General features: G+C 51.5%; 2 protein-coding genes across 2 annotated transcripts in view; one reads left to right on the top strand and one right to left on the bottom strand.

Annotated features, from left to right (window-relative positions):
• Positions 1-25,169, bottom strand: part of LOC120394448 (C-type lectin domain family 2 member B-like) — a 1,239,960-nt gene that overhangs the window by 846,163 nt on the left and 368,628 nt on the right. The window lies entirely within an intron of this gene.
• LOC120394439 (killer cell lectin-like receptor subfamily F member 1) lies at positions 14,155-23,949 on the top strand. The gene is made up of 5 exons (XM_039518668.1): positions 14,155-14,239; positions 18,687-18,863; positions 21,629-21,783; positions 22,434-22,546; positions 23,826-23,949. The coding sequence occupies exons 1-5, from the start codon at positions 14,155-14,157 to the stop codon at positions 23,947-23,949; spliced, it is 654 nt and encodes a 217-aa protein (XP_039374602.1).

Raw genomic sequence — 25,169 nt, 5'->3', positions numbered from 1 at the left:
TTGGAGATGGGCTAGTGTAACGGCTCAGTTCCCACAGAACTGCTGACACCTGTTTGGGGGGTGGGTGCTGTTGCCGGCCCAAAAGGCCTGAGGCAGCAAACAGTGGTTCGTTGTCTGCAAAAGGCCGTGACTAATTATCACACCAGGGTGGAGAATGCAGAAAAAGTTTATTTGAGCTCAAGTAAGGTGCCAGGGAGGTATTTACAATCTCAAATCCTGCACACACAGATACAAGCTGTGTGTGTCTTTTTATACATGACTTCAATAAGGCATTCTCATTACCCCCCACTAGTCTCCTCCCCACTCCTATATAGTACATATAGTGTATAATTAACAATTACATTAAACGGGTTAAATCATTCTTGACAGCAAACAATTTATCTTGTAACTTTTCAAGGCTGTTACCTTGGTTTACTTCTGAATTTATTACCTTGTCTCCCCTCCCCTCTTTCTAAACTAAACAGGAGATAGTAAAAAGGGGCCCTATTTTCTGGTGTCTTACACTGATAAGAAGCTGTTACACATTCCATTCTCAATACTAGCCTGGGAGTTCAAACAGAGTTTAGACATGGAGGCACTATGGACAAACATAAAATAACTTTGGTCCATTCAGGCCTGGTACAGAAAAGCTTCATAAACACTGTGTTTTTCTACACTCCTCAGTTATCTAGGATATGCCTAATGGCACCAACAAGTCCCCCCTTTGAGAATACTCAACAAACATTTGGCTGAGTTTTCTCATACTTTGAAGACAAAAAACAATTAAACTCTAGGGAGCTGGGGTATTCAGTTCCACATTCATCCTCCCTATGGACCCGGTAGGATTCGGTATGTGGAAGCCCACACCCACCCTAACCGGTCCACATGCCTGGAAGGAGCACTGTGAATGTCCATACTTCCATCCAGAAAGTGTCCAAGTATGTCATCCCCCTGACCACAGATCAGATGGTTCCTGATAGTCTGTAAGGGCAGTGGGCCAAGTCTGGTGCTCAAGATCCATCTAAATATACCAGATCCCACTGCAATACCTTCCCAGTCTCAGTGATTCTCAATACCATCTCTGTCAGCAACTTCTGGGTCATAGAACTAAGGGTGGAAATGACATGTAACCCACCAACTCCAGCTTGTACTTGGGATAGCTGAGCTTTAAAAATAAGGCTAGTGGCCTTTTTCTAGGTGGCCCAATTTCTTATCATGTTCCCAGCTTGTAAGAATATTTCAAATGGCCGCTGCATTATTGGCCTGAGTCCACAGAGATCTGGTCAATTCCCTCTTCTTGCAGAGGAAACAATCTAGGCTCTCTGTTGTACTAATCTAATGGCAGCCCCTTGTGAGCAATACATGCTGGAGGATTTATCCAAACCACAGGGTGCAGCCTGTAGAATAAACCCCAAAATCTAATCAATACCACAGTCTCAAACAGGGGTCCCACAGATTTCTTCCTGCCAGTGTATAATTCTTAGTTTCTACACCAGGGTCAGTCCTAAATGTCCTTTGGTCAGGAAATCCTGGATTCTGACACTTCACAACGCTGTTGGTGGTCACCAGGACTTAATAAGGGTCTTTCCAGCATAGAGCCAAAGCAGTCTTCTGCTGGTGGAGCTTTACATTAATCCAGTTTCCTGGTTCCAAGAAGTGGCAGGACTCATAGGGTCTTTGTGTAGTGCGTCTTTACCTGTGAAAAAAAGAAACCTAACACATTTCATTAGTGCCTGTCAGCGATTTGCAGACTCTACAGCTGTGTGGCACATTTAAGCCTCCCTTGTCTTGGTTGTTAGCTAAGTCTTAGCTGAGAGCAGTGTCCTGAAATGGGGCTAATGCCCTATCTTTAAACTCAGCATGTTAGCTATTTTTCCCCAGTTAACTCGTTCTTCTTCCTTTGTCCTGTTTGGCTTCTTTTAACCTACAAAGGAAACTTAGCCTTCACTTATACATCTTTTTCTAACAATGAACACATATACATTGCCTTTATACAGTACATTAGTCTTATTAGTTAAAGTTTGTCACATCTATCCTTTTACTAAAATAACTTTTTCCAGAGCTTTGGGACAACAAGCTAGGACAAGCACACCCACTTTGACGAGTTTATTTCATAGAGCCTCTAGTCCAATAGTTTCCCACCATCCCCAGCCCTCTGGCTAGAAATCTGAGATAGCCAGAAGGATCCAAATACAATATGGGGAGTGGGTTAACTTTCCATGTCCTTGCTTCCAAAAACTATTAGTATGCAAGTTTTACTAACAATTTTCAATTAAAAGATTTGGCCAATAAAGTTTCTCTTTCTCTTACTTAAGGAGATGTATTAGACTTTAGTATATCACATTTTTTTCCCCAATTTATCCAAGCACTTTGTATTCCAAGTTGAACAAAACAAGTATCTGTATTCCAATCCAGACCATCCCATAAACAAAACAATTTTGGCCACCAGACAGACACCACAAGACAGAACATAAAACACAAAACATAATTTTTACTGTGCCATCAAAGGCATGGTATGTTGAATGCTGTTCAGCTAGCATCAGTTTTCTCTGATTATCTGAAAGACAAAAACAGAAGTCTGCCCTTTCTGGGCAATCAATCATCACTGAAAATATACAAGTACCTTAGTTGATTTCAGGCAAAACAGGGGAATTACCCCATATTTTCATATATATGTTTCATAGGCAGCTTAGGTCTCAGTGACTTCTACTTTATCAGTTAGATAACTTGCATCAATACAGATGCTTCCTGACTTGCTCTTTACTTTTAACTCCTGCTTTTAAACACTGAAAGAAAACATCACCACTTATAGTGCCTATAGAACCTAATAAGATTTCAATTACATAGCACTATATACATTTTTTAGATATTTCAACTAAATGGGTCATAACCAAATGATTGCAATCTAATAATTTCTTTGCCTGAATTTATTTACAAACATTTCAAAGACACCAAGAATTTTTCTCTTTAGCATTTTTACAAAGTTCAACTGCTGTTCCCTCCAGCAACTATGGAGTTAACTTTTCACACTGCCTTAAAATCACTCACTTGTTTTCTCCAACAACCACTTTTCTCAACTTAAATCACTATTACAAGTATCCTCCTGGGTATTTGAAATCCCCATGTTTATACCTATGTACTCCTTTCTTCCACTAGACCTCAAAAGTTTCCAACCCGTTTTCCAATCTCTCCGTCTGTTGCTTGCCTGCCTGGGCCTGATCCTTCTTTTCTAGCTGAACCGTTCTTTCCCTAGACACCAATTTGCTCCACTGCCAGTTTTAACTAAGGGGGTTGGCTTCAACTAGCCCCACCCTTCTGGTCTTTTTCCCTAAAACATTTTAACTCACAAGACTACCCGAGTCCTCCCTTATGAGGCTTGCCACCTGGGCAAAACACATGGCCCACTGGTGTTTAATTATTTAATTTCCTCTTGTAGCAAACACACTGCTATTACGGTGTATGCTGAGCACAAATAGTTAAATTTTGGCAAGTCCCTGAAGGACTAGTACTTGCTTAACCAGGGCTTCCTTTTCTAACTGGAAATCCTGTCTCAAAGCCTGCAACTTGCCCTGGGTGCAGGTTTGAGTTGCTGTCTGGGTCATGATCTATGCTCTTAATTGCTCAATTCTAGTTATCAAGTACATATTTGTTCTTTTTCTCCAACTACTCTATTGCCCAGTCCTGCTGCAACTGGGGGTAGAACCCCTTTCTAGTTCTCAGACTTACTGCAGCTGAGAGTAGGCTCATCTTTAATCATGCAATCCTCAACATATAACACCAACAGTTCCAAACAAAAGAAACACAACATAACAAAGGTAAAACAAATAGATGGTGTAAATTCTATAGGGCTCCCCCATTCTCAATTACTCACCAAACTGTGACAAATCTGTTACCAATTTATCTACTGCAGAACGTTGGGGGAAGGATAAAACACACCATATAACCAAACCCCAAAGCTTCCCCAAGCCTTAAGCCACTTTAATACTCACACATATCCAGACTGACCACGTCTGTATATAACATTCAGAGAAGGGGAATAGGTGGACAGGAGATTATTCTGTATACAGCTTGTCCAGAATTTCCAACATGCTTCCACTCTTGGGAGAGCTGTTCTTTTACACCCTGGAATCTCCTGTAGTGTCTCTTTCAGAGATTCCAGTTCAGGTCACCAAGCCATACCAACTCTGGGATTGCAAAGACTGTTAAATCTCACTGAACAGTTAAGCTTTGCAAATGCAATCTCAGTTCTGTAACTTATATTACCTTTAATTTACCTCTGTCTATATTTTCCCACAGCCAACTGGGGCTAAAAGCAGTTTTTCTTTTGTACTTAACATAGTCTGACCTAATACACAGAGCAGCTCTCCTTATCTCTGGGCTTAGCTGAGTTTCAAATTAACCCATTCCTAGACGAATTGCTCACACTGTGTCAGAGGCTTTTCCTTTGGTAATTAAAAGCTCCTCTAAGATATATGATCTTATCTAGATTGAAGATACCTTCTAATGGACATTGTTTAGATGGATTTTCACGCATGTAAAGATTCCAATTCTCTAAATACCTGCAGGTTTCAGGACCATAATGTACGTACATGTACTATGCTGGGGTACCCTTAGGGGGTGAGGTAGAATGTTTAGACTGTCCCTTCCCCCATTTTCCACTTACACACACAAAGAGGGGGGCCCTGTCCGCACTAGCGGCTCATAAACTAAGAATCTCTCCCTACAGGACACTCACACAGGAGAGATTAACGAGGATGACTGACTCTTCTACACCTCCTTTCAGCAAAGAGCTTCGGCTAGTCTCTGGGAGAGGAGCCGCTACTCTAATTGCATTCAGTGAGATGATCAGACTGTCAGTAGCCCACACGGAAAGGAAGGGGGGGGAAGATAGGTTCACACATTCCTAGACCCAGGCAGCTTCCTCGCCGACGATGCCAGGCTGAGTCAGCCCACCGTGGGTCGGATCTCCTAAAGATCCACTAGTTACTGGGCTTGCGTTAGACTACTCCTGATCATTAGCATTTGCTTCACAGGTTAATCTGGGCGTCTTCCAGTAACAGACACTCACACTGGTATACACACACACACATACCAAGACCATTATTCCCACGGACAATCCTCCTCCCAGTGCAGCTCTGGGGCATATGATGGGGGATTTTTACAAGAGCTCTTTATACAAACAGTTTCAAAAGCTACCCATTCGCTAACAAAACAAAAGTAATTGAAGGATCATGTTGTAATTAAGTGATCCTTCTGGTGGCCACCTTTCCTGGCTCTCTAGTTGATATTGAGGCCAGTCAACTGTACAGAACCTTTTTAGTTTACCCTTAATCATTGGATCCAAACCAAACACTTTCCAATTTGCTAGAATGCATTCTGGGGGCATACACCGTGCCCTGCCTGTACTCCATCCCTGCCCCATACCTATGGGAAGACACTGGGCGTCCCCAGGTCTTAACAGGCAAACAAAAGGTTAACAGCACTGAACTGTTCCTACCTTTTCCACAGGACCGGTTCCTCACCGTCGCCCGCAGCTGCTTCTCCACTATCTGAGTGCGTTGCACCGTTGTACCTTCCAAGGTCGGTCTGACACGTCCCTGCCGAGGCCCCCGGTAAAAGCACCGGTGCGCGCTGGCATCGGCTGTGACTGTCGTCCACCGGCCATTGGAGGAGTCCGGGCAAGGCACAATTTTGCCTCGAGCCCACCCAGGGACGCCAAGACTGTTGCCGGCCCAAAAAGGCCTGAGGCAGCAAACAGTGGTTCGTTGCCCGGTGTGCAAAAGGCCGCACTAATTATCACACCAGGGTGGAGAATGCAGAAAAAGTTTATTTGAGCTCAAGTAAGGTGCCAGGGAGGTATTTACAATCTCAAATCCTGCACACACAGATACAAGCTGTGTGTGTCTTTTTATACATGACTTCAATAAGGCATTCTCATTACCCCCCACTAGTCTCCTCCCCACTCCTATATAGTACATATAGTGTATAATTAACAATTACATTAAACGGGTTAAATCATTCTTGACAGCAAACAATTTATCTTGTAACTTTTCAAGGCTGTTACCTTGGTTTACTTCTGAATTTATTACCTTGTCTCCCCTCCCCTCTTTCTAAACTAAACAGGAGATAGTAAAAAGGGGCCCTATTTTCTGGTGTCTTACACTGATAAGAAGCTGTTACACATTCCATTCTCAATACTAGCCTGGGAGTTCAATCAGAGTTTAGACATGGAGGCACTATGGACAAACATAAAATAACTTTGGTCCATTCAGGCCTGGTACAGAAAAGCTTCATTAACACTGTGTTTTTCTACCCTCCTAAGTTATCTAGGGATATGCCTAATGGCACCAACAGTGCCTTTGATACTCCTGGGTTCTCTCTCCTGTTCTAGGTTAGGAGTGGAATCTGGTGGGTTGGAGCAAGCTGGGCTGGGCTGAGAGTCAGGACTCCTGGGTTCTGTTCCCAGCTCTGGGAGGTGTGATGGGACAGACCCTCACTCTGGTGGAGAGGGGACTAAGGAGCCCTTCTGGGCCTGTTCAGCAGCAAGGTGCACTGGTTAGGCGTGTTCCCCATAGAGCAGGGGGAGCTGAACAAGGGAAAACCTGCCCCGGGAAGGGGTGGTGAACAGCAGAAGGGCTGCCCCGCCTTGAAGATGGCTGACAAGAGAGCTGATGTAGCTGACTGGGAGACAGCAGCAGGCCTCACTGCAGGAAGCGGCAGGGCCCAGCTGCCAAGCAGTGTGTGCCCCAAGGGATTGGCAATAGGCTCCTTTGTGGCTGGCTGGTGGGGTGGAGGCAGGGAGATGCAGATGTGTAACTCTAGGGCTGCTCTGTGCCTAAGTGATCCCCAGGCCTGGAGCCAGGGCCGGTTCTAGGTTTTTTGCTGCCCCAAGCAAAACAAATTTTGGCTGCCCCCCAGCCCAGCCCTGGGCTCTCCTCCCCACCAGTGCCCTCCCTCACCTGCACCCCCTGCCGTCCCAGCCCTGGGCTCTCTCTTCCCCCCCCCCCGCCCCTTCTGCCACCGCAGCCCTGGCCGCCCCCCCAGAAACGTGACCTCCTCGTTCACCACAGCAATCCCCGTTTACACTTGCAGTGGGGATCAAACCGTTTCTCTTATTTTTATTTCACTTTAGTATAAATCTCACCACCGCCCCCCACAACCCCATCTTTAGTGCTCCAAATGCACATGGAAGCCATAGGGACTAACCCTCAAACCTTGTACCCGGAAAGGGATGGGGATCTAGTAAAGAGGGATCAGGCAGCAGAGCGGGTGTGGGGGCGCGTGGGGGCTCTACACTGGCAGAGAAGCAGGGTGTGATGTACTCAGAGGAGGAGAGGGGGTATCGGGAGGGTTGTGGGAGAAGAGGGGAAGGGGAAGGGGGAGGTGCGGGAGGAGAGGGCTGGGGAGGTACAAGGAGAGGTGCGGGGGAAGGGAGAGTACAAGGGGAAGGGGTGCGGCGAAGGAGCGATGGGGGGAGGTACAAGTGGAGGGGCTGGGAGAGGGATGGGGGGTGCAAGGGCTGAGAGGGGCAGGCGCTGACAGCTGCTTCCCAGCCCCGTGCAGGCAGAGCCGAGAGGACAGACACTGACCCCCAGGTGCTCGCGCCGTGGGAGACCCCCGGTGGGACAGTAGCCCCCGCAGCCCTGCTCGGAGCCGGGCTCTGACTCTCCCCACCCAGGGCAGGCAGCGCGGGTCTGAGGCGGGGGAGGTGCGCGGCGGGCTGGGTCCGGGGGCAGCTCCCTGGCAGCTTGGGCTGCCCAGCCACTCGCCCTGTCACCTCACGAGCCAGGATCTGCCCCCCTTGCCCAGCCCGGTGGCGCCCAGCACAGCCCACTGCCGCGGGGACATGCCTCCCGCCCTGGGAGACTCGGTGCAGAGCAGCAGGACCCCTCCCCACTCCCTGCATCCTGGGCCCCTCTCGCCTCCGCAGCCCGGGCCCAGCTCCAGGAGATGATGCTTGGCAGGGCAGCCGGAACTGCAGCCCAGCCTGGGCAACTCAGGCTGCCATGACGCTATCTAGCGACTGCAGCCAGAACTGCGGTGTCAGTGCCAGCTCCGCCTGGAAGCCTCAGCTGACCGGGAACATCTTGGTTCAGGGCCGCTTTTTGCACCCCAAGCAAAAAAAAAAAAAAAAAAAAAAAAGGTGGGGGGGGGAGTGCTGGAGTGCCGCCCCTTGGAAAGTGCCACCCCAGGCACATGCCTGGCGCGCTGGTGCCTAGAGCCAGCCCTGCCTGGAGCTCCTGCTGGTGCAGAGAGGACTCGCTCGTTGCTCAGGGAGAACTCACAGCGGATTTTGCTTTGTCTCCTGTTCCCCTTCATCTCAACTAAGTCGCCCAGCTGGGGGTGCAGAACGCAGGCTCGGCTGCTTCTGTACCAGAGAGAGGAGCAGAGGGAATTCCTGGGTGTCTGATGTCAGAGGGTGCTGGGTCTGAGGGTGGCTGCAGCAAAGTGAGCTGTGTACCCATGTATCTTAGGGTTTCATGCTCCACATAGGTGCTGGAACTAGGGGTGCTCTTCCTTAGTCATAGAATCCTGTTCCTGGCAATGTAGGGTTGGCAGGGACCTTAAGGGGTTGTCTAGTCCATAGGTTCTGGAAGAAGAGGTGCTGGGGGTGCTGCCGCACCCCCTGGCTTGCAGTAGTTTCCATCATATGCAGGGTTTGCAGTTTTGTTCAATGGCTCTCAGCACCGCCCCCGGACACATTGTTCCAGCAACCCTGGCAGCCCACGACGGTAGAATCTGGCCACATTTCCTGTATAATCAGCCGCAACCGCAAAGTCCTTGTGGACTTCACTCTGGCTCTTCTCCCTTATTGGAGTCAAAATTCTGCCTGGGAGATGGATTGACGGGGGAGGGGAGGAATGATTTTTAAAAATTGTGTTTTTCCTCTGTCATGTTTTGGTTGTTTACGGTGAGATGGGGTGTCACTGCTGGAGGAGCAGGGGAGCCTTCTCCACTGCTGGGCTTAGGGGGAGGCTCCTGCATTGAGGGGAAGCAGCAACCTCACACACTCTGCAGAGGGAGCACCTGCCTGATCCCCAGCATCACCCCACTCTCTTCCCAGCCAGTGTCCCAGCACCGAGCTCCCCCAGCTAATCCCTCTGCGCAGCGGGCTGGTCCTGCAGGGTGTGAGGTACCCCGGGAGGGGGGGAGGGAGGAGAGGAGGAGCAGGGAGGAGAGCTCTGCAGGTCTGTGTAGGGAATGCGGGGAAGGGCGAGGCTCTGCGGCTCTGTGCAGAAAGGCAGCAGTGAAAGGCTCTTGGCCAAACTGAGAAGGAGGCTGAGGAGGGGAACGTGCGAGTGTTGAGCACTGAGACACTGGGCTGCTGGTGTGAGCTGTTCACAGGCTCTGAGCTTAACTGGCAAAGTCTCTGCCTAGAGCAGCAGCTCACGCCCAGCTGATCCGTGCTATGGGGTTTCGGTCACTCCGCTGTCTGCCCAGTTGGGATTCAAGCAGGCACCGAGACTTTTCTCTTTGGGGTCCAGGGAAGATCCAGGCAGTGGTGGGGCAAGGGTGTGGGGGGGGGGGCGCAGGGCGGCTGAGATTCTTACAACACCCCATCTCTGGGAATATACACAAGAGCCATGGAAAACTCCAGCCAGTCTGGGATGGGGTAACCCAGATCAAAGGGAGGCCGTCGGCCTGGCTGCCCAAATCCCTGGCTCCACATTGAATCCAAAATCCCATTCAAGCTCCTGGCCCTGATCTGGGCTCTTCAGGAGCTGGGACTGGGCTGCCGGAGGGGCTCCCACTCCCTGGGTGTCCATGAGCTGAGTTTCTGCCCTCTCCCAACACGCCCGATCTTCTCCAGCCTCAAATATCTCCCTCATGCCTCACTCCTCTGGGTGTCTCTGGGGCAGTTCCCATGTGAAAGGTTTCCAGAGCTGCTCAGTTCAGTGGAGAAACGCAGAGATCCAACCCCTCCTTCAACAGCCCAGGGAACGCAGGCGGAGCTCAGTTCAGGGAGGGTGGAACCCACAGCTGGGCTCTCCCTAGCAGAGGCGGCTCTAGGAATTTCGCCGCCCCAAGCACGGTGGCACGCTGCGGGGGGGGCGCTCTGGTGGTCCCAGTCCCATGGCTCCAGTGGACCTCCCACAGACGTGCCTGCGGAGGGTCCGCTGGTCCTGCGGCGCCGGTGGACCTCCCGCAGGCACGCCTGCGGATGCTCTACCGAAGCCGCGGGACCAGTGGACCCTCCGCAGGCACATCTGCGGGAGGTCCACCGGAGCCGCCTGCCGCCCTCCCGCGGGACGCTGCACCAAGTGCGTGCTTGGCGTGCTGGGGTCTGGAGCCGACCCTGGTCTGATCTGTCCTGTGGAGTTTTGAAAGAGCAGCATGTGGTTAAAAATCTATTTCAACTGACCTGAAAGCAGAGTGATACCAGAGCTACCACCAGCTCCCAGAACGTTGGGCAGGCCAGGAACCTTTGAAACACAAACAGACTGGAGCTGGGGAGGGGAGAGCGGGGGAGGGTAGCTGTGTAACTTCAAGTCACTTGGTTCTGCACCAAGGCCTGGGCTTTCAGAAGGGCTAGAACCCACAGTCAGGGTCAAGTCGTCAAAAGAGCTCAGCTCCTATTGAGGACAATGGAAACTCAATAGAAGCTATTGGGCTCAACACTGGGGCATCAGGAGGGAATTTTCTGGCCTGGGTTAGACAGGAAGTCAGACCAGGGCCGGCTCCAGGCACCAGTGGAGGAAGCACGTGCCTGGGGTGGCACATGCAAAGGGGCGGCATTCCGGCCATTCCTGGGGCGGCACAGTCCGGGCGGCTTTTTTTTTTCCTTGGGGCGGCAAAAACGGTAGAGCCGGACCTGGGTCAGACTCGATGATCTAATGGTCCTTCTGGTCCCTTTATCTCTAGGAATCCTCCCTCCCCTCCAACCCTTGTTCTCAGTGGGAGCTGAGCTCCTTGGCAATCTGGCTGCAGTTTTGGGTACCACAATCTCTGGAATACGCTGCCCTAGCTGGGGCCCTGCCCTGCCTGTCAGCAGCCACTGGCATGGTTGGGAAACAGCCTCTGCTTTCACCCCCTGGGATTTGTTCTCTCTTGACAGGTGTAATACTGCGCTGCTGTAGCATGTAGTGGAGACGCTATCTGAGCCAATGGGAGCACTTCTCCTGTCAGCGTAGGCTTCTTTCGCCCCCTCCCACCTGGCGCTTCTGCTGGAGAGCGGTGTCGGGGGTGGGGCTTCCACCGCCTGTGGCTTCTGCCGGGGACGGGGTTGGGAGCTGCTGGGGGGGATTCCCCTGCCCATCCTGCCTGGCACTGCTGCTGGGGAGTGGGGTCGGGGCGAGGGGGCTTCCTCCACCCTGCCCATCTGGCAGCCGGGGCTCCAGGGGCCCCCAGTTGGCCGGAGCCCCTCACCATGGACCCCAGGGGCCCAGTGGCTAATCCGCCACTGATCTCATACATGCAAATCGCACATGAAAGTCATGAAACGGGCTACAAATGCAATAAAACAATAGGATAATGAAATGTTTAACAAATGGAGGGGCGGGGGCGCCACAGATGCTCCTCGCTGGTGCATCATTTGCTCAAGGGTCAGTCCTGATTCTGCCTCTTTAAATGGTCGGATGCTCTGTGCTCAGAGCTCAGCCTCACTTTCCTTGTTCCTGCTTGGTGCTAGAAGAATCAAAGTCTCCACACAGCAGCTGGCTGTGCTTAAATCAGCTTCCTCACTCTGGGCTGCAAATATAAAACACTGAGTAACTGGACTCAGGCCCAGCCTGCAGCTTTTGCGTGTGAGCGGGACACCACATAGGAAGTAAAGACATGTGGCCCAGCAGGCAGCCTGCAAGTCAGACACGCCTCGTGGTGACCCCCTTGCTAAGCCACTAACAAACTGCTTCCCATGAGCAACTCCATCTGCTCCAGAGAGGCTGCTTTCCACTGGGCGTTTCCCACACAGGTTCTCTAGCCAGAGCAGATCCCTTGTGCGCACGTGCAAAGTTTGAGCTCGACGGCTGTGACTTGCCCACGGTCACCCAGGGAGTCTGGGGCAGAGCTGGGATCTGAGCCCACATCTGCTGAGTCCCAGCCTGGTGCCGTAACCCCAAGGCCAGGTGCTCTCTCTCTCTCTCTCTCTCTCTCTCTCTCTCTCTCTCTCTCTCATTGAATTTATCTTTGTAAATCCATCAGTCTCTCCACCCATTGGGTAACTGATTGTACAAGGTTCAAGGCAGGAGTGGATCATGCTGCTCGTTCTCACTTGATGATGCTGCACAGCCCTGCCCCTGCCCACATCTCCATCCCTAGCCCTGCCCCCGTTCCAGTTCTGGGCTGCACTCCCAGGATCACAGAGCTTGCCAGACCGGGGGTCCCTCTACCCAGTCTCCTGTCTGTGACACTGGCCAGCACCAGAGGAAGGAGCAAGACACTCCGCAGTTCTAGGATAACGTGTCCCCGGGGAAGGTTCCTCCTGACCCTACTCCACCACCTCCTTCCTCCTTGGGTATTCATCTTCTCCCCCTTGAGCCTACAGGGTTTGTTCATGGAGCCCCCAGTGTCTGGATTGGCCTCTCTCTCCCGGGGCTCAAAGGAGCCTCTCAATCCACCTTCAGATCCCTCTTCAAACCCCATTCGCTGGGCCAGCTCCCATCACCGCCCTTTGCTCTGCTGCTACCGGCTCCTCCCCCAGGGCCCAACCTCAGTCTCGGGTTTCATGACCTGCCCTTTCATGCTACACAACACTGGTCTGGCATCTTCCTGTCGTTACCCTTCGCCCCTCCCCACCCCCATCCCCTGCAGCCCTGCCCATCTCAGCAGTGGGTGCGGCTGGTCTTTGGGACACAGGCAGAGCCCGGGGAGTGGGAGTGAGAGCAGCAAATGGCAGCACCCAGCACGGACAGGAAGCGCCGATCTGAGCTAGCCCGCAGGATCAGAGGATGCTGATGGTGTGAACAACCCCGCTGATGCTTCTTGACCAAAGACAATTTCCTGTGAGGCCCGTGGGTCAGGCTCATGCACACTCGTTTGCTGAAGTGGCTATAATCAATTTCCAGCGAGCTCTCTGGCTGGCTGCAATCCTCCCTAGTTTTGAACTACCTGTGCTAATTCCAAAACCTTTCCATTGACCTGCCGGATTGTAGGTCACTGATGTATAAACACTCAGAGGGAAAATCCACACCCTGCAAAACAACCTTAACTCTGCCCTCTTTGAGCCCTGCCTCAGGGTGCCACTAACACACATACCAGCACTCTGCCTCACACGTGCTACAGGACACGCTGAGCACAAAGCCCATGAGCGCTGTAGGACAGAGAACTTTGGGGGTCATGGTGGATGATCAGGTGAACATGAGCTGTGGCCTAACAGAGCCAGTGAGATCCTGGGACGTAGGAACAGGGGAATCTGGAGAAGGAGCCAGGAGGTTATTTTGCCTCTGGATTTGGCCCTGGTATGATCGCTGCTGGGATCCTGTGTCCAGTTCTAGTGCCCACAATCCAGGAAGGATGCTGATAAATTGGAGAGGGGTGAAAGAGGACCCAGGAGGATGATTAGAGGATTGGAAACACGTGCGTGTGAGCACAACAAGCACCAGCAGGAACTGAACCAAGCAGCTTCAGAGCGAAAAGCGTGAGCCTCTCTACAGTGTGAACAAGAGAGCCAGGGGCTGTACGTGGGGCTGTAACAGACCCACATCCTCTGCAGATCAGCACAGCCGGGGACACAAAACACACCGTGGCCAATGATTTATACAGGTCCATACACCCCCCCCCCCGCCACCGCTGCCCCTCAATGCCCTGGTGGGGCTGCTGAGTTTCCCAGAATGCACTGCCTCTGGGGGCTGGGAGGTGTGGGATCGGTACCCAAGGACATCTCTGTGGAAACCATTTAGGAGCCCGCAAGTGCGGACTCAGGGCGAACTTGCATCAGTTTGACACCCGGTTCAGCAAAGCCAGCCAGGGGGCCCTGACCTGCTTGTATTCAAAGCTGTTCTGTCCAACCAGTGCAGGTCTCCAGCACAGTCCAGGGGAGGGTGGAGGAGAGATGTAGCTCAGCCCACACATGCGCTTGGTACCTGCGTTTCCTGTGTGGTTTCCCTTGAAGAACGGTCAGTGCTGGTGGGAGCCCTGCGCTGCACAGACCGAGTCTGAGGGCCAGTTAATGGGGGGGGGGCTCCTTCCCCTCTCTGAGCACCTGCTGGGAAATCAAACCAGGGCCGCGCTTGGCCAATGGAGGATGAAGAGGGCTACACGGTATTAAACCTCCGGCCGAAGCAGAAACAACCAGGCCGCCTCCCGAGAGCTGGGCCCCAAGGTAAGTGACTGAGCATCCTCCCGGGGCGTCCACTTTCACAACGCAGCGATTACAGGGTGCGGCTGGGGCTTCACAGTGGGTAGGTCTACACTTACCTGCCGGTTCGACGCGGAGAGTTCGACTTTTCGGACTAACTATCGCGTCTAATTTAGACGCGATAGTTCGAACTCCGGAAGCACTCCGTTCGACTCCGGTACTCCACCACTGCAAACGGTGGTGGCGGAGTCGACCTTGGAGCTGCGAAGTTCGGTCCCGCGGTGTCTGGATGAGTAAGTCAGTCAAACTAAGGTAGCTATTTGCGTAGCTGAAGTCGCGTACCTTAGTTCGACCCCCCGCTCCCGTAGTGTAGACCCACAGGAGCTGAAATTTACTGGGAGTTGGCGCCCAACTCCACTGGACGGCTCTGACAGTCCCAGCCTGGGCCTTTACACGCCACATGTCAGAGAAGGGATGAGGGAAAGCGTCTCGGGGCGTGTGGATGACCCACAGAGTGAAGCACAACTCCCTGCAGCAGAGAGTGAGTGAAGATACTCCCTGTATTTCCAGTGTCACTGCTAAGGGCTTGATCTGGCTAATACTTACTCGTGGGTGTAGGATTTCCTACTGTGAGTAGCACCATTGACGTCTGGCATTTTCTTCAACATTGCACAGCAGGAAAGTATCAAACCAACAAAGCACCCAGTAAATGTTAGGGCTCCGATAAATCCACTGGTGCGGTGCTTGACTGACCACCAGTAAGTGTATTTTCAGTGGACATTGAATGCAAACAATGGGATATGTTGACACTGCTGTGATAGACAATGGAAAATGCCCTGTAGCCTTATTATGAAATCTGAATGTGCATCATCATTCAGGGGGTTCCCGCAGCCTAGGATCTTAGTCTAAATGAAGACTGATGCCACATTTTCCATAAGGACGAGGTAGCCAGACAATGTTGCACCAATTTAATGTGAACGTCAGTGGTCCCAGACGTTATTCTTTCCTTCCTTTGCCAGCGAGAACTGGGGAAATACTGCAACAGATCTTCCCAGAGATTTGTTTGAATTTTGAGCTGCGTTTGGGCCCCTTTTGTGCTCACTTCCTGCAAATATCCTAACTTACAAGCTCCTGGGCAGGAATAATTGCTCAGGAAATTATTACATGCTTGGAAACAGGGAATTTTTAGGCAAATATTGGAGAAGTTCCCCAGCAAGGGGCATGGTGAGTTTCCAGTCTGCAGGGGAAGGGGGTCTGTAGGGGGCATGGGAGGAAGTGTGACACAGCGCCATCAGGTGGTCACTGCAGGTATCCCTCAGGATGGGCAGTGGCAGGAGGGGGAGTCTAGAGAGACACCTGGGATAGGTCTACACTGCAGCTGGACACGTGTCTCCCAGCCCAGGTAGCCAGACACACTCTGCCACCTCCCAGCTGCAGGGCAGGCAGGTACCCTTAGAGCTGCAGTTCAGGGGTTCTCTGAGCGAGGGCTGATCGGCCGCAGGTTTGGTACCACGGCAACTATCAGTTTAGAAACAACACAGTGACACTGGTGCAACTGCTGGGGAGGATCCGGTTAGAAAGGTGCCTTGTGCTGCTCTAGCTCATTCCCGTCCTCGTGGGTATTAAACTGTTCTTCAGCTTCCCAATGCTGCATTCTGGGGGCACCGCCCGGAGGATGCTCCGCTGGGGCTGAGGGGGAGAACGACCCCCGGTGGGGGCTGCGCTGGCCCCAGAGGGGAGCCCATCCACGGGTGTGTTACTGTCTCTCCTGCTGGGGCTGATGGTGTGTTACCAAACACGACTCTTCCAGGTTCCCCTCGGTACCCGCGCTGGATCTGGGTGGCCCTAGGGCTGGCCGGGGCCGGGTGCCTCGTCCTGCTGGGAGCGGTGGTAGCGCTGGCTCTTTGGGGTGAGTAACTCAAGGCCACTGAGGCATTTAACAGGCTCACGGACGTTATTTGTACTAGAGGGTCGCACACTTCGTAGCTTATGTCGAGCTCACTGCACCGACCAGGGGCTCCTGGCAGCCCCCTCATCCCCCATTGCAGGGACTCCCTGCAACCCATCCCCCTCCCTCATCCCAGGGGTTCATTGTCCCCCATTCTCCCCCCATTTGCCAGGCGCGCTGTGTACCCCTCCCCCCATGCCAGGGGTTCTGCACGTCTCTCCCATTCCTCCCTCCCCCCACACCAGAGTCACACATTGTATCTCCCCCATGGCAGGGTCTAGATGTCCCCCCACTTCTGCCTCCCCATCTCCAGGTCCCCACTTTCCCCCCCTAGGTTTGCCGCCTGGCCAGGTTTTCCCAGGATTGCCCCTTTGTTGAGGTCGCTGTCCTGGGAGATCTGCCTGGGTGCTCAGTGCACGCTGCCAGCTGTGCAGCGTTATGGGCTCAGGATCACCCTGGGTATTTGTACCGCACAGGTGGCAACCTTCCCCCGCAACCCCATCTCCACTACAAGTGTCTGCTTCCCCCCACCACTGCCTCATCCCTCTCATCCCCACTCCGCTTCCCCCTACTAACTGTGCCTGGCAGGCTCGTATTTCTGTTAGAGGTCAGGCTACAGACAGCGTCCACACGCAGCAAGTTAAGCTGCTGTCTGTGTTCTGTGCAGGGGATGCCAGAGAGACTTTCTGCTGGCAGCACCAGGCACCCTGGGAGGCCTGATTTTCCCCTGAATCCGGCTTTCCTGGGGTTCCGATTTGCACCAGAATCAGCTGGATTCTGCCCATCAGTGCCTAGAACAGTCCCTGGAATGGCAGGATGGGTCGGATGGGGTGTTCCAAAGTTACCACATTACAAACAGAGAAATGCTGCCACGTTGGGTCCAGGCCCCCACCCCAGTGCAGCAGCACCCAGAGGCTCAGGCGAGATCGGGGCTGCACAAACACACCACGAGACAATCCCTGCTCCAAGGGGCTCAGAGTCCAGCTAAGCACCATGAATTCCCCTCTCCTTCCACAACCCCGCTGTGAGTCCAGCTCTGAGTCCAGTCCATGGGTGACACTTAATCGCCACCCTGCAGGTCAGATGTTATCCCAGCAGGTGCAGTTAGGAGCTTAGTACATGACATTCGTGTGAGCTGACTGGGACAGCGTCACTGTTACACTTCCCCGGCGTGTGTGACACACCCAGCCTATGTGTAACCCCTCTGCCAGGCGGTGTCACCAGCACCAAGGGCCGGGTTCAACATCTAGGGGTTCCTCTTAACAACACAAATCAGAACTGGCTTGGTCCCCCAGCCAGTAATATGGGAAAACTAAATATCCTTGGGTGCTTCTAAGAGACAAAACTTCCCATGTGTACAACAAACAAAAACTTTTAGTTAAAAGGAACCCAGCATTGATTTGGGAAAATACCCCCCCCCACATGATTGGTAAGTCCAAATACCCACCCCCCTGTACACTGGGCAGTGTCCTTTGCCTCAGTTTCCCACCTTCCAATGTGAAAGTCAGATGAACAAACACGCCACTCCCCGCTCCCTCCACTGCACCCCACTCACAGCTGCCGTCCTTAGTCAGCGAAGATCCAGAGTTTAGAGGTGCAGTCACATGGGCTCCTCCCTCACTGTCGCTGCTTGTCGCTCGCTGCCATCTGACATCTAAGAGTCAGCCCCTAGACCCGCTCAGCAGTGATCTCAGCTCTAGGAACCACTGAACAGAAACAAGGACTCTCAGTTGAGTCCAGTCAGCTCTCTTTAAACACTGGAGAAGGGAGGATGTGTCTACACTATAATTAAACACCTATAGCTGGCCTGGAGCAGCTGACTCAGGCTGTGGGTCTGTAAAATTGCTGTGTAAACATTTGGGTTTAGGTTAGAACCTAGGGTCTAGGACTCTCCCCACACCAGCAGATTCCCAGCACCCAGTTTCCAGCCTAAGCCTACATACGTACATTACAATTCTAAAATCCTGCAGCTCAAACCCAAGGCAACTAACACCAGCCAACCACAGATATTTAACTACAGTGGAGACATAGCTTAACACTACAGGCAGACACCACAGACAATCATAACTCTATTTTACCCATACACCAATCCTTAATGAGAGTTGGCATCCCTACCCTGTGCTTAGCAAAGTGAGGTTCAGGTTAGGGTGACCCCCTCAATCAGGTCAGGCAAAGCACAGTTCTGCTGCCCTTGACCTGTACAATCAGTAGAACAACATTTCATTACCCTGCATTCAATTTGTAACCCATCACCAGCCAAAATTGATCATTTTGACAAAGCGGGTCTGTCTGCTGAACGCCTAGCCAGAGTAGGCGTGTCTATGCAAATACATTCTGCTCCTGAGACCTTCCCCCAGTTCATCACTAGATATCAGGGGAGAGCTCATCAGACCCTGCTTACAGGTTTAATGAATGAGTTTGTCTCTCTGCCCCTGGCCTAGCTGCGATGGAACCTTGATTTTACACCCTCTACAGGCTGGTTTTTAATCCCTAAATAGTTGCCTTAGAAGTGACTGTGATGATGTTTTGAAGTTTCCCAATTGCCTGTCTTGTGTGAAGGACAGACCAGAGGAGCTACAAACGCATCAGAGAATGATGGTGCCAGAATCTTCAGTAGCACTGAATGCAGCTCCTGCCTGGAGGATTTCCGGTCTCGCTTGAAATCAATTCTGTGTGAACCCCACAATGGCAGCTTGGCAGGTAACCCCGGCTCCTACTGTCCCAGAACCAGGAGTCACTCTCCCTGGAAGAGTTTGCAGACTCCCTGTGACTGAAAACCCAGTCACTGTGTTAAAGGGACACTGTCAGCTTGAAATACCATGGGCTAGATTCTCATTCGCACCAAGGTCCCTTCATTTATCCCCTGCTGCTCAAAAACCATTAGTCAGGCCCTCAAAAATCATAAGATTTTAGAAAAATAATACTTTTGTGGTTGGGGTTTTTTTTTCTTACTCACTTTCTGGTTTCTGAGCTTCTAGGTTGCACTAAAGTCACATTTTCAAACTTATCTTTTTTTTAAAAAAGTGAAATTCTCACAATCCCCTGACTCCAAGAGCTGGGGCTCAAAGGAAAAACCACCAAATATAATTAAACTTGTGATTAAATGTGAGAGTTGGCAACACTGCCGCTTGGGCAGTGAAAAGGAGGCTAAATGTAGGAGGAAATTTACAGTTTCCAGGGGAACACGTTTATTTTAACCAAAAACTGAAAAATTTCAACTGAAACATTTTCTGCGGTGATTTTCATTCTGAAAAAAAAAAAGGTAATTTTTTGGGTCAAGAAAAGTGGACAGAAAATTTTCAATCAATTCTGCTCATAACTACAGCAGGAGAACAATGTTCAGCCAGCAGGGTGATGTTTGAGTTGATGGGGGGCAGAACGGGACGACCTTTTAATATGCTTGAATGCTTTGGGTGTCATGATGTGCTATACACCCCAAGCGCCCCTGTCTTTTTTCACTTCATCCATCCCAGTGGGTGGGTGCAAGACACACGCTGTGGCTGCCTTTGTCTGTACCAATATGGCTGGGTTACTCTCCCTTGTTGGCTGCAGTGGTGCTGTGGCAGGGTTGGTCCCAGAAAGTTAGCGAGACAAGACCATGGGCCAACTTCTGATGGTGAAAGGTACAAACTTTGGAGCTCCACAGAGCTCTTCTTCGGGTTTCCTCTGATTTCCTCCCCCAGCCCCGAAGAAGAGCTCTGTGGAGCTCCGCGTTTGTATCTTCCACCAACGGAAGTTAGTCCAGGAACAGGAATTACCCAGCTTATCTCTCTCTTTCCTTGTTGCTGTCCTCCTCTTTATCTCCACCTGTTTCATATCAGATGTCTAGGCTGGGAGCGCTTTGTGGCAGAGATTGTCTTACTCTGTGTGTGCAGTAGGGTGACCAGATGTCCCGATTTTATAGGGACAGTCCTGATTTTTGGGACTTTTTCTTATATAGGCTCCTATTACCCCCCACCCCGTCCCAATTTTTCACACTTGCTGTCTGGTCACCCTAGTGTGCAGCGTCCCTAGCCCAACCCCAAACCCGATCCAGGGCAGGAACCTCTCAGCTCTACTGTATTTCTTTGTATTGCAGTCCTGCCTCGGGGATCGAGGACCCCTTGTGCCAGATGCCATAAAAAACACATCCCAAAAAGACAATCCCTTCCCCAGGGAGTGAACGGTCTAAGCACAATAAACAAGTCTCAGCCCTTTGTGCAGAGGAGCAGCAGTGACATCTAGTGGGCAGAATAATTCCCATTGCTAGAGCACAGACAGTCTTAACAAAAGTGTAATAAATAATACAACTGCTCCGGAGGCGGGATCCCAAAGTGCTTATGGGAATCATTTCCCCCACCACTGACATGCAGCCACCTCTGGGGTGAAACTCAACAGCTGTTCAGCAGCACACAGCACTGGCAGACGATCTCTTAGGGGAATGGTTGAAGCAGAATCCACTTCCCTATTGGAATTTCCCAGGGCATTTGCAGGAGGCAAATTGTAGTCCCCCGAACTGTAATTTGAACCGACTCAGACCTCCACCATTAAAGAAGAGCCATAGGATTTGTACTGACAATAATGGGACCTTGCTTTTAACTCTCAGCTGAATCGTGACACCAGCAGAGGTACAGCACCCCCAGCTGCCAGGTTGGGTCTCTGGGTTCGGTTCTGCCTTAGTCAGGGCAGGGGTGTCCCTCCTTCTCAGTCACCCCTATTATTTGTTTCAACACTGAGTTTCCCTTGAGGTCTCCCGTCAGGGCCCAGCCTGAGTCTGTCTCTGTTCAGCTTTTATAAGCTGACATAGTCAACCCCCAGGGAATTACATTTGAATGCACCAAGCCAGAGATTCCTCCCAGCCAGTGATTCCTGCATCGAGCCCAGAACTTGTGACTGAGTCAGAGCAGATCTTTAGTCAGAAACCAACTCTGTGTAAAGACTTGGAGCGAATTCTCTCCTCTCTGGCCTCCCAGCACCTTGCTGACCTGACCTACAGCGTGCCCGGCTGTTTGAGTGCTGGCCCGGAGAAAAGCCCTCGCTAGTACATTGAGAGCAAAGGCTCTTTACCTGCCTGTAGGGGAAACTCAGCAATATCTAGAACTAGAGCTGGTACATTTGTAAACCTATTTTATGGAAAATGTGAAAAGAAATGGAAGTTTGCTGTCCTTTGAAGGAAGTAAAAAGCAAAACTGATCTCTCTCATTTCCAGTGGGGAAAATGTTAAGGGTAAGTGGTTTTTAACTCATGAAAACTAAATGAAATCCTGCCCATGGAAAAAAAATCTGTATTTCCATTTTGTATTTACACACACACACACACACACACACACAGAGTCAAAAAAATGAACAATTTCAACTAAAATAAACACTTTCCTTTTGGTCAAAATGGCAATTCCCATTAAAAAAGAACTTGAACAAGCATTTTCAGCCAGCTGCAGTTTGAATTTTCAGAATGAATGACACCTCTGTTCCCATCTCTCCCTCCAGAGGGCTCCGGGTGCAAACTCTGCCCCAGGGACTGGCTGCTGCATGGGGACGAGTGCTACTGGCTGTCTAAAGAGAGTAAAGACTGGACTGGGAGCCGTGACGACTGCTCGGGGAAGAGCTCTCGCATGCTCGTGATCCAGAACCGGGAGGAGATGGTAACAAAATACAGGCTCATCAAACTGCAGCTGGAGAGAGATGTGTGTCCCCAGTTACAGTCCCAGAGCAGCAGGTTTATCCAGCCTGGCTCTACCCCTCTGCCCCATTTCTCCTTTTCCTCCAGTCTGGGGCATCTGGCTGATTAACATACAGTTCAGAACAAGACCCCCACAGCGTTCCCACCCCAGACTGCCCAGCTGGCTCCTGCAGGTTCTGCACCCCTGAGCCCTGTCTGGGAGCTCAGCAGAGCCCTTCTGCATAGAGCTACTCACACAACCCCCCCTACGCCATCAAATCTCGCCCTGCCCAGACTGACTTTGTAACCCCATCAGGCCTGGTTCTTGGTCCCCTGCTTCCCTCACCTGAACCTCTCAGCCCAGGGGCACCTGGTCACAGGTCAGGCTGAACCCAGGACTCCCTTAAAGGGCCAGTTCACCAAGGACTGGTGCTGGTTTTACCATGTCTTCATAGAGAGACTCTGCCCACCCAGGGGCGAGGGTGAATTAGCTCAGGGGCTGATGGGTTCTCCTGTTGGCATTATGGGAGGAGCCACTGAAGCCAAAAGCAGGTATTAAACAGGAGCACTAAGGGAATTCTTCTAGCCTGTTATGGCATATTCGCCCCTCCCCCTCTGCTTGGCACCTCACAGGATTTCATACAGGATGTTACACAAGGTTCAAGCTACGTCTGGATTGGACTTACGGTGACACCCGCAGGGGGGAAATGGACCTGGGTGGACGGTTCCCCGTTAGATCCAATGCTGTAAGTGCTGCCTGACATTTCCTGTTTGAGATGTTTGGGAAAAGCTCCCATTGTATAACTTGCTGATGTTAAATATCCAATGTCTGTCTAAGGCCTTCAAAGTTTTACCAGCATAACTACATCGGTTAAGGGTATTTTTGCTGTGCCTCCAAAGGCCCTAGTGTAGCTGCAGTTATACCAATGTGCCTGTGCTTATTGCAGTGTAGCTTATGCTGATCGGGGCCACTGGCATAAGCTGTAGTGGTAGAAGCCCTTAGATATGGATATAGCTGTGTCCACACTACAGGGCTTCCAGTATAACTGCACCAGAAACCCCCACTAGCGTAGTCAATGGCGAAGGTGCTGATCTGGCCCCCATTACCATAGTATCTGAATAAACAGAACAGGGCAATTATGGGGTGATCCATTCCATCGGCTACACTAAGCTTCTGGCGGTCAAAGGTTTAGGGTTGCCCCATACACAAGGTTGCATCCCTCATCATCTCAGCTAATAACCGTTGATGAACCTACCCTCCATGAACTTACCCAGTACTTTTTTGAACCCAGTTATACCACCTGCACAAGAGGCACAGCGCTTATGTCGATGTAGTAGGGCAACCCAGTACCCACATAGATGTTGCGTCACTTACATTGCCTGTTGGCTGTCACTCCTGTCAATTTCACCCTCTGCTCTGTAGCCTGGGGCTCACAGCTGGAGCCATGAAATTGACAAGAAAGATTGGTTGGCTCCCTGCTGTGAAATTGAGCCCTATGCCACACTTACAGCTGAGGCTGTTACCCCAGGGTGGTTGAGGGGCTCCAGCTGTGAGCCCCACGGAGCTGTCAGTGCCCCACTTCAGTCGGCGTGAGCCCACCTGTTAAGGACGGGCATCACCAGCAGGAGGAGGATAGTGTGGAGACTAACAGCTGATTGAATTACTTTGGTGGCTGTATGTTGAACTAAATTAAGTCAACCTAATTTTGTAGCGTAGACAAGCCCTCAGACTTTGTTTTTAAAGGAAAACCGAGATGCAGGAGCTCACGGTGGCCACTTCCAACAAAAAAGCACCAGGTCACTGACCCATGAGTTTCAGCCTAGTTCATTCCTTGCCAGAGACCCCCTAACTCAGCTCCCCTCCTGGGCTGCCTTCTCCCCTGAAGCTCTGTAGGAAAGTTACAAAGATGAAGGACAACACCAGAGCAAGCTTCCCATTAGAGTGAGGTGTTATCTTTCTTCCCCCTATGGGCCTTTCCTTGTTAAAGAGAACCACAGTGACACTGACTCTATTTAATTCTGCAGCTTCCAAGTCTCAGGCTCTGCTGAAGGGAACAGCTGTGGCTGGATAAGAGGCAGCCGGATTCAGTCTGAGACGTGTGGTGCTGAGTTCAAATGGATCTGCCAGAAAGAAGCTGCCGTGATATAAACAGTGGAGCTGAGGATCCACATTTGTGTGTCTGTAATGCGCAGCATCCTGGCTTTAGTCTCACGGGGCGGGATTGTGGCTTTAGGCGGAGCTCTAAACCAGGGGCAGAGCAGAGCCCCGGGAGGTGCTGGGACTCAGATGCCCCTCGCAGTCACAGTCCCTCCCCTCAGTCCTTCTTACTGGGCTGGGGCTTTGGGGTGTAATTTATAACTGCCCCAAACCTGCAGTAAGTTAATCTCTGAGCTGCTCCCCGGGGTAACCAGGGCTCACCACCAGCTGCCCTTTGCCTGAGGGAGCCTTGTCTGTGCCTGCCGAGGGTCAGCTCCCCAACTCCACTGGTCCCCCCCACACACGCTGGCTGCTGGGCCTGCAGTCAGCAATAGGCCCACTCTGCCCTCAAGCCCTCCGAGCATCTGTCCCCAGACACTGGCAGTAGTCACAGAGCTGCTGCTTCCAGAGAACCAGTAACACCCCCCGCCCCTCCCACCTCCACACACACTTACCAGTTCCAATTCAGATCACTGCTCCGCTTAACGCACAGCGCTGACCTATGCTCATAGTGAAATCACATCTCAGTTCAACAAAGCTGAGAGTCAAGTAGACGCGTTGGAAGGAAAAATAAAGTCATAACGTGTTCTAGAGCCTGGACTTAATTTACCAAGCGAGTCTCCTGTCAAACCAAGGCCTGATCACCTGAAATCCTTGCAGCACTTTACAGCCAAGCAGGCTGTGACCCTTCTTTCACAAGACCTGTGTGCTGTCAGTTTGTCTCAGAGGGGAAGGATCCAGTGTGTGTCTGTACGCCAGGATAGACCAGACCAATTCTTTGTCTTTATTGTTAAATAGCGCGCGCACACACACACACCCCTTCCCCGCTGTTTGTTTCTGCCTGTGGATTTTGCGATCTCTCGCTTTGTACCTGGCTCAGTACACAAATAGCATCCAATACACAGCTGGTCAGACAAGGAGATAACCTCAGTTATCGCCTGCCTGACAAGAACATCTCTGAGGTGCATCACCTCCTGGTGACCTGCCTTAACGCCAAGACCTTAAGGGAAACATTTTCAATACAGATACACAGCTCCTTACATAGTATCCATGCAGACATTTCACAATGACTATGATGACCAGTGAGCTACTGGCTCTTGGTATAGACCTCATATGCCCCCTTCGGTGAACTATTACGTAGAGATCAGCCCTAGAGGATCCCTGTAAACCCT

The sequence above is a fragment of the Mauremys reevesii genome, unplaced genomic scaffold (genome assembly GCF_016161935.1).
Source record: "Mauremys reevesii isolate NIE-2019 unplaced genomic scaffold, ASM1616193v1 Contig6, whole genome shotgun sequence".
NCBI lineage: Eukaryota > Metazoa > Chordata > Testudines > Geoemydidae > Mauremys > Mauremys reevesii.
Note: the sequence above shows the minus strand (reverse complement) of the source record. Positions and strands in the feature narration are given on the sequence as shown.